Raw genomic sequence first — 17,164 nt, 5'->3', positions numbered from 1 at the left:
CTGTCAGTCAAACAAATAAGGTGCCCAAGGGGATGTTAATGGATGCAAGGTGACGGCCGCACCCGCCGCCGTTCGTGCCCAGCGCACCCTTTCCAGACTTCTGCGCCGCCTCCTAATCCTCTGTGCCGCCTCTCGCTCTCCTTCCCTCCCCCCTCCTTCTGCTGTAAGATCTCGCGCTTGCGCTCAGGGCTCTGCTTGATGCGCCCGTGCAGACTTCTCCATTTGGCTTCTTACAGCGAAGTGCGCATGCGCCGGCACTTCACTCAACCCCTGTATGCGCGAGATCTTACAGCAGGAGGAGGGGGGAGGGAGGGAGGGAGGGAGAGCGAGAGGCCACAGAGGATTAGGAGGTGGCGCAGAAGTCTGGAAAGGGTGCGCTGGGCACGAACCGCGGCGGGTGCGGCAGGCACCTTGCATCCATTAACATCCCCTTGGGCACCTTATTTGTTTGACTGACAGGTTAGTAATAGCTGTTTTTTAGCTAAATAAGCCCACAGATGACATTTATAAGCCCACATTAGGAATCGTGAAGACGCCCTGGACATCAGCATATGTTTAGCTGACGGGTAAAACCTGGTGACAGAATCCCTTTAAGGGGGGTTTTCTGTAAGTCCAAGATCAATGGCCTGTCCTACAATCAGCTGTTTGAAGAAAGCTGGGATGTTCTGGTGAGCACTGTGGCCACCTAACAGTATACCAAACACCTCCATACATTGTATAGTGTGTGTGCTTGGTATTGCAACCCAAACCCATTCACTTGTGCTGCAGATTAGCCTTGTGATCAATGAAGGTGACATAACTGGCCTAGCAAGAGGCCGCAGAACTCGCTGGATTGCTGCAACCTCTTCAAACAGCTGGTGGGGAGGTACCAGGAACTGGACCTGGACCCAAACTGATCAGATTCTGATGAACTTTCCTAAGGAAAGTCCATCGATATTGAACTTCTGGAAAATGCCTTTGAAAACGCACGTTGATGTAAACACTTTTTCTCTACGTGTATTGTGCACTTCCCTGTTATCCTCCTGTCCAGGGATCCATACTGTACATTACAATATGGAATTGTTTGCACATAAGATGTGAATAGTAATTTTTCATTACAGTGCAGTGCTTCAGACAGCGCAGCATCCTTCAGGAAAGTACAAACTGGTTGTAATTAAATGTCTTATCAGATAGGACTTCTGTGCCAGCAAGACCCGTCCCTAGTGCTCTTTTGGCATTTTAGTACAACTTTATCCTGGAATTTATATTTATGACCAATCCTCTGGATAGGTCATCAGAATGAGATCAGTGGGGGTCTGACACCCAGGACCCCCCCTGATCAGCTCCTAAAAGAGGCCGGCGGTCTGTTAGCAACGTGGCCTCCTCCTAGTCTAGTGACATCACTGTACGTTGGTCACATGACCTAGTTACAGCTCAGCCTCATTGACGTGAATTACCAAGCACTCTCGCTATGCTATGCTGTGTATATAGTGCTGTGCTTTGACAGCTATTCGGAGTTCCTGAAACAGCTGATGTGATGACCTATCCTGAGTCTAGGTCATCATTACCAATTCCTGGATAACCCCTTTAACTTGACTGAAGAAGGGTGCTCCATCATACAGAATGTTGCACTGAATTTGTGGCAATGATTGAAAAAATGAAAATTCTTATCTGTATGCATATCTGAGAGGAGTGAGGTCCTCTGTCGCTGATCACATTTGGCGGTAGATGATTGTAGTGTGTGAACAGCTTCTGAACGACAGCTCCATTAGGATACAGGCAGATTTTGCAGCGTCCTCGTGTGGTCGAAGCTACGTCCAAATGCAGTGGCCAATGGCTAGGCAATTTTGTGAGCAAACCTGAGATATTACCTTCAAGATTGTGCAGCCATTGGTCACTGCATGTGGACAGGACCACAGTGTCCACCCGTACCTTTAGAAGGATTTATTTTAGGACCATCATAACAGATTAGGGGGATGACAACATATCTGCGTGTGTGCACTATTAGCAGTCTAGCTCATCATCTGTAAGATCAGTCTGCTTAACCCCTCATAAGCCATTGTACAGAAACTACACCTGCAGTTATATTAATTGCAGCGGATTTGTGCTTCCTGTATGTAAAGTTACTGATCTGTACAAAACCTTTTTGATTCATTAAGACCTAGTTTGATCCACATACACTGCTGCAAAATTCCAATGTTTACAGCGCCTTTGCAGCGTAACCGTAATATACTCCAGCCCGTCAGAGCTGAGAGAACCCAAATTTGGTTTGCTTTCCTACAGACACAATATTCCTGAGACACTCTGGCCCACATTTACTAATGTCAGTGCAAATGATTAGTGGCGCAGTTCGGTGCATCTAGGTTTAGAGAACATTTCAGCACCTTTTCTGTGAGGATAGTGGCCTAAGAGGAGGTTTTGCACCACAGTTCTTGTTTAAAGGGAACCTGTCACCTCAAAAACACATATAAAACCGCCAGCTCCCGCTGTTAGCCAAGTTTCAATGGTGCACCGCGCATGCGTGAGACTTCTGCGATCCCGGCCGCACTTCAGGCTGTCAATCAAACTAGAATGGGGGTGGTTAGGGGGCGTGCTTACCTTGACTTGAAGCTGACTGGCAAGATAGCGCTGATGGCGCTTAAAATATCGTTGTTATATTTTTTTTTTTACGCAAAAGAGCATCAGACTACCGGATCAGACATATGATTATGAACAGACTGGGGGCTACTATAAGGTAATGCTGGCCGTTTTATATGCGTTTTTGAGGTGACTGGCTTACTTTTAGAGAAAGCTTTAAAAGAGAACCTACCAGTAGTTATACATTGTCTATCCCTGCAGCAGATTTTTCATCCAGACTGAGCCCCTGTGATAAATCTGGTGCAGGTCTAGACCGGCTAAACGTTTACTCCATCTACAGGATTAGCAATTCTCCAATTTTAAGAGGTTGTTACTAATCAACAAAAGACAGGCCAAGAGATGGAGAATTGTATAGAATACTAAGAGCCTATGTCAGTATGATCATCTCTATTAAACCAGGCATACAGCCTGGTAGGGTTGATCATACTGATAAAAACGGTACCTTTTTATTATGGTCATTTTTTATTTATATGCTAATGACCCAGAGGCTGGCCAGAGCCCTCAGAGCACCAGTTTATTACACTCTCTTCCCCTGGATTTACAGCACTAGACATCAGGTATAGCCATGTCTTCTTGTGCCTGCTCTCCTGGCCTCAATGCTTGTTCTGTGTTCTTCTTCCAAGCACTGAGACCTGTCATCTGGGCCGTGCTATACCTCTTGGTTTTGGCACTTGCTCAGTGCAGCAGGAGATACACTGATCAAGCGCTGAGACCAGGACACATAGCGTGGCCCAGATGACAGGTCTCAGCGCTTGTTCTGTGTTCTCCCGCTGCTGTCCTTTCTATGCCTGTGCTGTATCTCCTGGTCTCGGCACTTGATCAGTGTATCTCCTGCTTTACTGAGCAAGCGCAGAGACCTGGAGATAAAGCGCAGGCAAACGGTCTCAATGCTAGGAGAGCATCAGGTAAATTCAGAACAAGCACGGAGACGGAGAGCAGGCACAAGAAGACATGGCTATGCCCAATGTCTAGTGCTGTCAATCAGGGCGGAGGGACTGAAGGTGAAGGAGGGTCTAACAAATTGGTGCTCTGTGGACTCTGGCTGGTCCCTCAGTGCTCCAGTTAGGTCATTTGGCATATTAATGAAAATGTGTATTTCCCAGCAATGGGGCCACGGAGATTTATTATAAAGGTATTGTTTTTATCAGAATGATCAAGCCTACCAGGCTGCATGCCTGGTTTAATAAGGTTGATCTTGCTGACAGACGTTCTTTTAATTTAAAAGAAATTTAAAAAATTTAATTTAAAGATGTATGCCATCGTTATCGGCATGTGAGGTGCCCGAGCACATCAGCATTTCTAGATTTATAGACTTGTTCCAGAAATAAATCTGCTTATTAACCACCTCAGCCCCCAGTGCTTAAACACCCTGAAAGACCAGGCCACTTTTTACACTTCTGACCTACACTACTTTCACCGTTTATTGCTCGGTCATGCAACTTACCACCCAAATGAATTTTACCTCCTTTTCTTCTCACTAATAGAGCTTTCATTTGGTGGTATTTCATTGCTGCTGACATTTTTACTTTTTTTGTTATTAATCGAAATTTAACGATTTTTTTTGCAAAAAAATGACATTTTTCACTTTCAGTTGTAAAATTTTGCAAAAAAAAACGACATCCATATATAAATTTTGCTCTAAATTTATTGTTCTACATGTCTTTGATAAAAAAAAAATGTTTGGGTAAAAAAAAAAATGGTTTGGGTAAAAGTTATAGCGTTTACAAACTATGGTACAAAAATGTGAATTTCCGCTTTTTGAAGCAGCTCTGACTTTCTGAGCACCTGTCATGTTTCCTGAGGTTCTACAATGGCCAGACAGTACAAACACCCCACAAATGACCCCATTTCGGAAAGTACACACCCTAAGGTATTCGCTGATGGGCATAGTGAGTTCATAGAACTTTTTATTTTTTGTCACAAGTTAGCGGAAAATGATGATTTTTTTTTTTTTTCTTACAAAGTCTCATATTCCACTAACTTGTGACAAAAAATAAAAACTTCCATGAACTCACTATGCCCATCACGAAATACCTTGGGGTCTCTTCTTTCCAAAATGGGGTCACTTGTGGGGTAGTTATACCGCCCTGGCATTCTAGGGGCCCAAATGTGTGGTAAGGAGTTTGAAATCAAATTCTGTAAAAAATGACCTGTGAAATCCGAAAGGTGCTCTTTGGAATATGGGCCCCTTTGCCCACCTAGGCTGCAAAAAAGTGTCACACATCTGGTATCTCTGTACTCAGGAGAAGGTGGGGAATGTGTTTTGGGGTGTCATTTTACATATACCCATGCTGGGTGAGAGAAATATCTTGGCAAAATACAACTTTTCCCATTTTTTTATACAAAGTTGGCATTTGACCAAGATATTTCTCTCACCCAGCATGGGTATATGTAAAATGACACCCCAAAACACATTCCCCACCTTCTCCTGAGTACGGAGATACCAGATGTGTGACACTTTTTTGCAGCCTAGGTGGGCAAAGGGGCCCATATTCCAAAGAGCACCTTTCGGATTTCACTCGTCATTTTTTACAGAATTTGATTTCAAACTCCTTACCACACATTTGGGCCCCTAGAATGCCAGGGCAGTATAACTACCCCACAAGTGACCCCATTTTGGAAAGAAGAGACCCCAAGGTATTCGCTGATGGGCATAGTGAGTTCATGGAAGTTTTTATTTTTTGTCACAAGTTAGTGGAATATGAGACTTTGTATGAAAAAAAAAATAAAAAATAAAAAAAAATCATCATTTTCCACTAACTTGTGACAAAAAATAAAAAATTCTAGGAACTCGCCATGCCCCTCACGGAATACCTTGGGGTGTCTTCTTTCCAAAATGGGGTCACTTGTGGGGTAGTTATACTGCCCTGGCATTTTCCAGGGGCCCTAATGTGTGGTAAGTAGGTAAATGACCAGTGAAATCCGAAAGGTGCTCTTTGGAATGTGGGCCCCTTTGCCCACCTAGGCTGCAAAAAAGTGTCACACATCTGGTATCGCCGTATTCAGGAGACGTTGGGGAATGTGTTTTGGGGTGTCTTTTTACATATACCCATGCTGGGTGAGAGAAATATCTTGGCAAAAGACAACTTTTTCCATTTTTTTATACAAAGTTGGCATTTGACCAAGATATTTATCTCACCCAGCATGGGTATATGTAAAATGACACCCCAAAACACATTGCCCAACTTCTCCTGAGTACGGCGATACCAGATGTGTGACACTTTTTTGCAGCCTAGATGCGCAAAGGGGCCCAAATTCCTTTTAGGAGGGCATTTTTAGACATTTGGATACCAGACTTCTTCTCACGCTTTGGGGCCCCTAGAATGCCAGGGCAGTATAAATACCCCACATGTGACCCCATTTTGGAAAGAAGACACCCCAAGGTATTCAATGAGGGGCATGGCGAGTTCATAGAAATTTTTTTTTTTTGGCACAAGTTAGCGGAAATTGATATTTTTTATTTTTTTCTCACAAAGTCTCCCGTTCCGCTAACTTGGGACAAAAATTTCAATCTTTCATGGACTCAATATGCCCCTCACGGAATACCTGGGGGTGTCTTCTTTCCGAAATGGGGTCACATGTGGGGTATTTATACTGCCCTGGCATTCTAGGGGCCCTAAAGCGTGAGAAGAAGTCTGGAATATAAATGTCTAAAAAATTTTACGCATTTGGATTCCGTGAGGGGTATGGTGAGTTCATGTGAGATTTTATTTTTTGTCACAAGTTAGTGGAATATGTGACTTTGTAAGAAAAAAAAATAAATTCCGCTAACTTGGGCCAAAAAAAAGACTGAATGCAGCCTGACAGGGGGGTGATCAATGACAGGGGGGTGATCAGGGAGTCTATATGGGGTGATCACCCAACTGTCATTGATCACCCCCCTGTAAGGCTGCATTCAGACGTCCGTATGATTTTTACGGATCCGATCAGTCTATCAGTGGATCCGTAAAAATCATGCGGACATCTGAATGGAGCTTTACAGGGGGGTGATCAATGACAGAGGGGTAATCAATGACAGGGGGGTGATCAGGGAGTCTATATGGGGTGATCACCACAGTCATTGATCACTCCCCTGTAAGGCTGCATTCAGACGTCCGTATGATTTTTACGGATCCGATCAGTCTATCAGTGGATCCGTAAAAATCATGCGGACATCTGAATGGAGCTTTACAGGGGGGTGATCAATGACAGGGGGGTAATCAATGACAGGGGGGTGATCAGGGAGTCTATATGGGGTGATCAGGGGTGATCAAGGGCTAATAAGGGGTTAATAAGTGACGGGGGGGGGGGGTGTAGTGTAGTGGTGCTTGGTGCAACATATTACTGAGCTGCCTGTGTCCTCTGGTGGTCGATCCAAACAAAGGGGACCACCAGAGGACCAGGTAGCAGGTATATTAGACGCTGTTATCAAAACAGCGTCTAATATACCTGTTAGGGGTTAAAAAAATCACATCTCCAGCCTGCCAGCGAACGATCGCCGCTGGCAGGCTGGAGATCCACTCGCTTACCTTCCGATCCTGTGAACGCGCGCGCCTGTGTGCGCGCGTTCACAGGAAATCTCGCGTCTCGCGAGAGGACGCACCGGCGCGTCCACCCAGAACAACAGGACCGCCGCAAAGACGCAATCCTGCGTACGGCGGTCCTGAAGAGGTTAATAATGGACCGGCCACGGATTGTCCTGTGTACAGACTCTGCGTGGAAATGGAAGGCAAGGGTCACTATCCCAGTACACCTGAAGATAATAAAATAATACAACTTTCAGACTTTAGGCATACACTGATCTGACTGCTGCTTTCCAAGTACAATAGGCCAAATATTTCATGAGTTCTGAGGATTAAGAATGTAATGAGATCACAAGTTTTATTTTAGGCTGTATTTTTATTTGTATTGATGGGGAAAAGTAGCAGTTTATGCAGCGCTATGTTTCCATCAAATCTGCCAGGACTGGCGATAGAGGTACAGACTGACGTGTGAACACCGCCTTAGTGCTGTTCTTTAATTGATATCATCAGTCAGTGGGGAAGTCTACAGCAGAGGTAGTTACTTCCAAGAGGTCAGGTATTCCTGCCTCTTGATGGTACGTCCTGTAACCGCGCTGCTCTGTGTATGTGGACGTCTCTGCTTTTTGATAGACGACATGTTTAGAAATATGATGGTATGTGATTTCTATTATATTCTATTTTTTTTTTTTTATAGGTGTTGTGATAAAAGATTGTGGACTCACATTGACCTAAACCGCTGCAAATCCATCACTCCTCTTATGCTCAGTGGGATTATTAGAAGACAACCAGTGTCCTTAGATTTAAGCTGGACAAATATATCAAAGAAGCAGCTCAGCTGGCTGATGAACCGGCTCCCAGGTACTGAACAGCCGCTCCTGTAAATTGTCCATGTATGTGTTAATGTATGTCCGTGTCAGACTGGGTGCAGAGGTGAGATTTTCTTACTTAACCACTTCCAGACCGGGCCACTTACCACCTTCCTGACTAGGCCTAATTTTGCAAATCTGACATGTCACTTTATGTGGTAATAACTTTGGAACACTTTTACTTATCCAAGTCATTCAGAGACTCTTTTCTCGTAACACATTGTACTTCATGTTAATAGTAAATTTGAGTCGATATGTTTTACCTTTTATTTAAAAAAAAAAAAAATCCATAGGTTAACGAGAATTTGAAAAAAAAATCTGTTTTCTAAATTTGAATCTCTCCGCTTTTAAGACATAGTGATGCATCATAAAATATTCATTAATTAACATCCCCCCATATGTCTACTTTATGTTGGCATAATTTTGGTAATGTAATTTTCTTTTTTTTAGGACATTAGATAGTTTCGAATTTTAGAAGCACTTTTTGAAATTTTGAAGAAAATTTCCAGTCAGGTTTTTTAAGGACCAGTTCAGTTCTGAAGTCACTTTGTGGGGCTTACATAATAGAACCAACCCATAAATGACCCCATTTTAGAAAGGATACCCCTCAAACTATTCAAAACTGGTTTTAGAAATTTATTTAATCCTTTAGGTATTCCATAGGAATTAAAGCAAAAAGTGAAATTTCTAAATTTCACTTTTTTTTGCAGATTTTCCATTTTTAATAATTTTATTCCTGGAACACATCAAGGGTGAACAACAAAACAAACCTTCATATTTATTACCCTGATTCTGCAGTTTGCAGAAACACCCCGTATGTGGTCGTATAACCGCTGTTTGGGCACACGGCAGGGCACAGAAGGCAAGGAGCGTCATATGGTTTTTGGAGGGCAGATTTTGCTGGAATGGTCTTTGGACACCATGTTGCATTTGAAGAAACCCTGAGGTAACCCCACAGTAAACTACACCACTCAAGGAATTTTAAGGGGAGTACCAAGCACGTCACTCAACAGGTCTTTCATAGAATTTATAATACTTGTGTGTGAAAATGAAAAATTACATTTATTTAATTTTTCACAAGAAAATGGTGCTTTGGGCCCAAACTTTCTTTTTCACAAAAGATAACAGGAGAATATCCCCACACAATTTGCTACCCACTTTCTCCTGAATACAGTAACACCCCAATTGTGGTCGTAAACTGTTATTTGGGGATACGCCAGGGCTCAGAAGGGAAAGAACGGCATTTGGATTTTCTAACATGGAATTTTCTGTCATGGTTTTTAAGAGCGATAACTTTTTTTTATTTTTGTTGAATGAGCTGTGTGAGGGCTTATTTTGTGCAGCACAAGCTGTAGTTTTTATTGGCACCATTTTGGGGTACATTTGGCTTTCTGGTTGATTTTTTATCTCATTTTTTGGGAGGTTAAGTCACAAAAAAAGCTGTTTGGTGTCATTTTTCTATTTCATTTTTTTACACTGTTAACTTGATGGGGTAGATCATGTGATATTTGTATAGATCCGGTCATTACGGATGAAACGATACAAAATATGTCTAATTTTTATTTTTACGTTTTACACAATAAAAACACCTCTAAAAAAAAAAGTCACGGACTGAAAAAAAAATTTCATTCTTAAAAAAAATTGTTTTTGTGTTGCCATTTTCTCAGTCGTATTTTAATTTATTTTTTTCATTTTTATGGCTATAGTCTTGTGTGATGGCTTGTTTTTTGCAGGACGAGGTGACTTTTTTATTGCTACTATTTTGTGGTACATACGACTTTTTGATTGATATTTGTGAGGTGACCAAAAAAAGCTGTTTTGGCATCATTTTTTTTTTTTACAAGGTTCTCTTGATAGGGTAGATCATGTGATATTTTTGTAGAGCCAATTGTAACGGACGTGGTGATACCAAATATGTCTATTTATTTTTTTACATTTTACACAAGAGCATTTTTAGAAAAAAAAATCATGTTGCAATTTTCATAGAGCCATATTTATTTTTATTTTCTGGCCATATTCGTGTGGGGGCAATTTTTTTTGCAGGATGAGGTGATGTTTTTATTGCTACCATTTTGGGGTACATCCAATTTTTGATTAACATTATGTTTTTTGGGAGGTGAGCTCACAAAAAAATCTGTTTTGGTGCAAAGTTTATATATATTTTTTTTACACCATTTACCTGATGGGGTAGATCATATGATATTATTTTAGAGCCGGTTGTTGCGGACGCGGTGATAACAAATATCTCTTATTTTTTCTTCTATTTTTAACATTTTTTAAATATCTGATTTGGGGGGGAAATAAAAAAAAATTTAATTGAAAGTTTTTTTACATTTATTTTCAAAACACTTGAAAACGTTTTATTTTACACTTTGTGTCCCCCCTAAGGTCCTACAAGACCTCGGGGAGAACATTCAACTTTTTTGGCCAGCGCTACAGCAGAACAAGGGCAGACTCCGCCTACCATAACTTAGTGACCGAAGATACCGGAGGGCATAGCGGGAGAACGGAGCGGCGCCCGGGGATAATAGTAAGTGCAGTGAGATCCCCGAGCGCTGCTCTCCATGTCTGTATACTTAGTTTAGATTTTCTATTCTGTGTATACAGCAATCTAGAACACAGGGACACCCAGTAACGGTCCCTGCCTTGCCCTGCTGTCATTGACAGCAGGTCCCCGCTCGGCAGCTGTGATAAACCGACCGCCCAAGGACGTTTATAGTCATTGGGCGGTCAAGGAAGTGGTTAAAGTATTAGGAAGTCCTGAACTTGTTTCCTGTAATGTCAGTGTCTGAATTTATAAAACTGCAGTATTTTAGTATCATATTCCAATCAGCCTTTACATTAATACTACTGACAGGTGAGGTGTATCTTCTGATGCTGTCAAGAGTTGGGATATACTTGGGAGCAAGTGAATGATCAGTTCTAAAAGTTGATGTCTTGGAGGCAGAAGGAATGGGCAAGTGTTTTTTTGACAAGGGCGAAATTGTGACGGGTACACAACTGGGTTGGAGCATTTCCATAATAACAGGTCTTGTGAGGTGTTTCTGGTTTGCAGTGATTAGTAACTACTAAAAGTAGTCCCAGAAAGGACAGCCAGTGAACCAGCGACTTATTCCTATTGGAAGTAACGGATATGCCAAGGATTTCTGCGCTATATATCTGCTGAAATCTGCAGTAAAGCCATGTCAACATACCCTCAGAGGTTTAGTGTAGTCCATTCCCCAGAGCTGTTTGATGCCAAAGGGGTGACCTACACAATATTAGGTTTTAATTTTATGGCTGATTCAGTGCTCCAGGCTAAAAAAAAATACCTAGTAGCCATTGGCTCCTGAACTGAAAAATTTCGGAGCCAAATTTAATTTTTGGTCTCGAAATCGAATCAAAATTTTGGTATCGTGACAACGCTATGCCCATCAGATCGGTGTAGAGTTGTTTCGATACCAAAATTTTGATTCGCTTTCGTCACCATAAAAAAGTATTGTGATACTCAATACCACGCAAAAAAGAATAAAAAACAAAACACAAAAAAGCCGCGTGCATTTCGCATTTTATGAAACGTTCCGGCCCATTATACACTCTCCTAAAGAATTATTAGGAACACCATACTAATACGGTGTTGGACCCTCTTTTGCCTTCAGAATTGCCTTAAAGGGAGTCTGTCACCACATTTGGACATATTAGACTGATCAAATAGCGTTATATGTGCCACCCAGAACTTAAAAACAGTACCTTTGTTGTATGTAACGGAGTTTTCTTTTAGCCGAAAATGAACTTTTAACATTATGTAAATGAGCCCTCTCAAGTGCCCAGGGCGGCGTCTCAATCCTCCGAGCCCCAGGCAGCACCTCCTCAACGGCTCATAACCCCGCCCTCCGTGTGCCTCTGCCCGCCCGTTTACTCCCCTCCTCTGTCTTTTTCCACTGCAGCTGCGCGGTAAAATTCATAGCGGGCGCATTTTTCCCCATAGGAATATAGGAATGTATTCAAAATACCGGAATGCCGGATCCGACCTTCCGGTCTGCGCATTCGCAGACCGGTAAAAATGTGTAAAAAGATACAAGACGGATCCGTCTGTCCGCATGACAAGCGGAGAGATGGATTCGTTCTTGCAATGCATTTGTGAGATGGATCCGCATCCGGATGCGTCTCACAAATGCTTTTAGTCAAATCCAGATCGGCGGATCCGGCGGGCAATTCCGACGACGGAACTGCTTGCCGGATCACACTGCTGCAAGTGTGAAAGCTTTTTTTTGTTTGTTTTTTTTTAAACTTACTATTAGCCCCCTTAGGGGCTGGAACCCTTGTCCTATTCACCCTTAGGCCCCTTTCACATGGGCGAGATTTCTGAGCGGGTGCAATGCGTGAGGTAAACGCATTGCACCCGCACTGAATCCGGATCCATTCACTTCTATGGGGCTGTGCACATGAGCGGTGATTTTCACACATCACCTGTACGTTACGTGAAAATCGCAGCATGCTCTATGTTGTGCGTTTTTCACGCAACGCAGGCCCCATAGAAGTTAATGGGGCTGCGTGAAAATCGCAAGCATCCGCAAGCAAGTGCGGATGCGGTGCGATTTTCACGCATGGTTGCTAGGATGAAAGTCTATTCACTGTATTATTTTCCCTTATAACATGGTTATAAGGGAAAATAATAGCATTCTTTAATACAGAATGCTTAGTAGAAGGTCAATTGAGGGTTAAAAAAAATAAATGAACTCTCCTCCTCCAATTGATCGGGTAGCTGCCGACCTCCTGTTCTTTCTTCAGGACCTGTCAAAGTCCTGTGGTGACATCACTGTGCTCACCACAATGTACATCACATGATCCATCACCATGGTAATGGACCATGTGATGAGCTCAGTGATGTCACCACAGGTCCTTTGACAGGTCCTGAAGAAAGAACAGGAGACCGGCAGCTACGCGATCAATTGGAGGAGGTGAGTTAATTTTTATTTTATTATTTAACCCTCATTGGCACTGCGCCACCAATGTTTATTATACTGGGGGGGAAGGGGGGCGCACTGCGCCACCAATGAAGATAACTGACCTGTTAAAACTAATACAGGAGGCGGGTGCCGAAATCAAATAGCCAGCACCTGACCTCTATGACAGGGAGCTGCGATCCGCTGCAGTTAACCCCTCAGGTACCGCACCTGAAGGGTTAACTGCAGCGGATCGCAGCTCCCTGTCAAGACTAAAAAGTCTTGTCGCCATTTGTAAATTGTAAGTCGCATTGGCGACCATTTTGGTCGCCATCTGGAGCCCTGTGATTGGTTTACACTGTGCTGTCTGTTTTAGATGGTAATTAGTGTATTTTGGCTCGTCCTCACCACGAAATGCAGTGCAAACCGACCACCATGTTACCACCATGCAGCATGTTATAGAGCAGATTGATAGAGGAGCTGAGCAGACTGATATATAGTTTTGTGGGAAAAGATTCAGTATGAGTTGTAATATATTTAAAATTATTATTATTTTTTTTACTTTATTGTTCATGGGGCTGTGTTTTCAGTGATTTGATACCATTCTCTGTGTAGGGGCTCACGCACACGGGCATTGCAATTTTTGTGGTCCGCAAATTGCAAATCCGCAAAACACTGATACCAGCCGTGTGTGTTTTCCGCATTTTGCGAAACCAAACGTCCTGCCCTCTAATAGAACTTTGCTATCCCTGTCCGTAGAATAGACAAGAATAGGACATGTTCTATTCATTTTTTTCAGGGCTGCAGAATGGACATATGGATGCGTACTGCACAGGGGTGTGCTGTCCACATCTTTTGCGGTTCCATTGAAGTGAATCTTTCTGCAACCGACCCACACAAAATGCGGATTGGATGCGGTCTGAAAATACGGTCATGTGTATACAGAGATAGCTGTCAGTCACTGATAGCTGTACATGGGGGTGGTCTTATATAAATTACAATTGCACTGTATTTTGTGGTGACAGGTCTTCTTTAACCCCTTAAGGACTCTGCCCTATTTCACCTTACAGACTTGGCCGTTTATTGCAAATCTGACCAGTGTCACTTTAAGTGCTGATAACTTTAAAACGCTTTGACATATCCAGGCCATTCTGAGATTGTTTTTCGTCACATATTGTACTTTATGACACTGGTAAAATGAAGTCAAAAAAAATCATTTTTATTTATAAAAAAAATACCAAATTTACCAAAAATCTGTAAAAAATTGCAACTTTCCAAGTTTCAATTTCTCTACTTCTATAATACATAGTAATACCTCCAAAAATAGTTATTACATTACATTCCCCATATGTCTACTTCATGTTTTGGATCATTTTGGGAATGATATATTTAATTTTTTGGGGATGTTACAAGGCTTAGAAGTTTAGAAGCAAATCTTGAAATTTTTCAGAAATTTTCAAAAACCCAATTTTTAGGGACCAGTTTAGGTCTGAAGTCACTTTGCGAGGCTTACATAATAGAAACCACCCAAAAATGACCCCATTTTATAAGCTACACCCCTCAAGGTATTTAAAACTGATTTTACAAACTTTGTTAACCCTTTAGGTGGTCCACAAGAATTTTAATTAATGGAAAATAGAGATACAATTTCAAAATTTCACTTTTTTGGCAGATTTTCCATTTTCATCCATTTTTCCCAGTAACAAAGCAAGCCAAACAAAACTCAATATTTATGGCCCTGATTCTGTAGTTTACAGAAACACCCCATATGTGGTCGCAAACAGCTGTACCGGCAGACGGCAGGGCGCAGAAGGAAAGGAATGCCATACGGTTTTTGGAAGGCAGATTTTGCTGGACTGTTTTTTTTGTTTTTTTACATCATGTCCCATTTGAAGCACCCCTAGAGTAGAAACTCAAAAAAAGTGGCCCCATTTTAGAAACTACAGGATAGGGTGGCAGTATTGTTGGTACTAGTTTAGGGTACATATGCTTTTTGGTTGCTCTATATTAAGCTTTTTGTGAGGCAAGATAACAAGAAATAGCTGTTTAGGCACCGTTTTTATTTTTTGTTATTTACAACATTCATCTGACGGGTTAGATCATGTGATATTTTTATAGACCAGGTTGTCACGGATGCGGCGATACCTAATATGCATACTTTTTTTTATTTATGGAAGTTTTACACAATGATTTCTTTTTTTGAAGCAAAAAAAATAATGTTTTAGTGTTTCCATAGTCTGAGAGCCATAATTTTTTCAGTTTTTGGGCGATTACCTTGGGTAGGATATGATTTTTGCGGGATGAGATGACAGTTTTATTGGCACTATTTTGGCGTGCATGTGACTTTTTGATCGCTTGCTATTACACTTTTTGTAATGTAAGGTGACAAAAAAATGAATTATTTAGCACAGTTTTTATTTTTTACGGTGTTCATCTGAGGGGTTAGGTCATGTGATATATTTATAGAGCTGGTCGATACGAATGCGGCGATGACTAATATGTATACTTTTTTTTTTTTCCCCTACTTTATTTGGGGAAAATGAAGTTTTTGTTTATTTTTTACTTGAAACTTTTAATTTTTGGGGGGGGGAAACTTTATTTTTTCACTTTATTTTTTAAACTTTTTTTTTTCACTTTTTTTTAAACTTTTTTTTTTTTTACTTTTTTTTTGTCCCACTTTGGGACTTGAACTTTTGGGGGTCTAATCCCTTTTACAATGCATTCCAATACTTCTGTATTGGAATGCATTGGCTGTATGAGTAATACTGTGTGTATTACTCATACAGCTTCCAAACTGTGAGATCCAGGGGTCTGGATCTCACAGGCTCGTCACCGGAAGGCAGCGCGATGCCTTTCTTAGACATCGCGCTGCCTTCCATGCCATCTGGTCCCCCCCACAGCCGCATGGGGACTCGATGGCACCGCCCGCCGCAACCGCAGGTGAAAGCCGCAAACCGCAGGTCTGAATTGACCTGCGGTTTGCGGCGATCGCCGATACGGGGGGGGGGGGGATGCCCGCTGAATGTGACAGGATGCCCGCTGAATGATTTCAGCGGGCATCCTGTTCCTATTAACTAGGGGTGCACCGAAATGAAAATTCTGGTCCGAAACCGAAAATTCAGCATGCCCTTGACCCGAAACCGAAACTGCCTTTTTGCCCAAATACTTTTAAAATACTTTTTTTTTAATGATTTTATTAATTCTTTTTCATGAATGAAATTCATCTGTGGGTGGAGCTGTTATGGAGGGGGGGGATATGTGCACTGTTATGGGCATAACAGTGCACAGATCCCTTTCCCCATAACAGTGCACAGATCCCTTTCCCCATAACAGTGCACAGATCCCCCCTCCCCATAGCAGTGCCATAGACCGATCCCCCTACCCATAACAGCCCCGGCCCTGCTGCACACAGCAGACTAATCACTCACTGCATCTTTATTTTACCTTACAATCGTGACGCTCCAGTAACAACTCTGCAGGCAGAGCGGAGGGCGGCGTAACGTCACTTACTCACGTGACGCACCTGCTCCGCCCACTTTATGAATGAAGGAGGCGGAGCAGGCGCGTCACGTGAGTAAGTGACGTTACGCCGCCCTCCGCTCTGCCTGCAGAGTTGTTACTGGAGCGTCACGATTGTAAGGTAAAATAAAGATGCAGTGACTTAAAGTAAACCGCCCGCCCGGCGCGGGTGACAAATCCCACAAATCCCAAACCCCATATTTTCTGCCGATATGTACCAATATCGGCCGAAATGGATTAGGCCCATTTTCGGCCGATATTTTCGGCCGCCGGAATTTCGGTGCACCCCTACTATTAACCCCCGCCGCAACGCAATCTACTTTTAAACTTAGGACGTCCTGAGTCCTTAAGGACTCGGCAAACATGGCGTACCAGTACGTCCTAATTCCCTAAGGGGTTAAAGAGGACCTTTCATCGGTCCAAACATTGTGAGCTATGTGTCATGATCTGTACAGCGGCGCCCAGGGATCTCACTGCACTTACTATTATCCCTGGGCGCCGCTCCGTTCTCCCGCTATGCCCTCCATTATGTTTGCTCACTTGGTTATAGTAGGCGGAGACTTAGGGGACTTGGTTATAGTAGGAGGAGACTGCCCTTGTTCTCCTGGGCGTCTCCTTCTCTCAGGCTGTAGCGCTGGCCAATCGCAGCGCAGAGCTCACAGCCTGGGAGTTTTTTTCTCCCAGGCTGTGAGCTCTGCGCTGCGATTGGCCAGCGCTACAGCCTGAGAGAAGGAGA

At 42.7% G+C, this 17,164-nt stretch overlaps 1 protein-coding gene across 6 annotated transcripts in view; it reads left to right on the top strand.

The window, feature by feature from the left end:
- The window catches only part of KDM2B (lysine demethylase 2B), a 237,367-nt gene that overhangs the window by 212,738 nt on the left and 7,465 nt on the right, over positions 1-17,164 (top strand). For all 6 annotated transcript variants that reach the window (XM_040416126.1, XM_040416124.1, XM_040416125.1 and 3 more), the window contains one exon: positions 7,813-7,976. In XM_040416126.1, the coding sequence (XP_040272060.1) occupies positions 7,813-7,976 (164 nt within the window). The remainder of the gene's footprint in view (positions 1-7,812; positions 7,977-17,164) is intronic.

This window comes from Bufo bufo, chromosome 2 (assembly GCF_905171765.1).
Source record: "Bufo bufo chromosome 2, aBufBuf1.1, whole genome shotgun sequence".
Classification (NCBI taxonomy): Eukaryota; Metazoa; Chordata; class Amphibia; order Anura; family Bufonidae; genus Bufo; species Bufo bufo.
The sequence above is the reverse complement of the archived record's forward strand: the minus strand, read 5'-3'. Positions and strand labels throughout refer to the sequence as shown.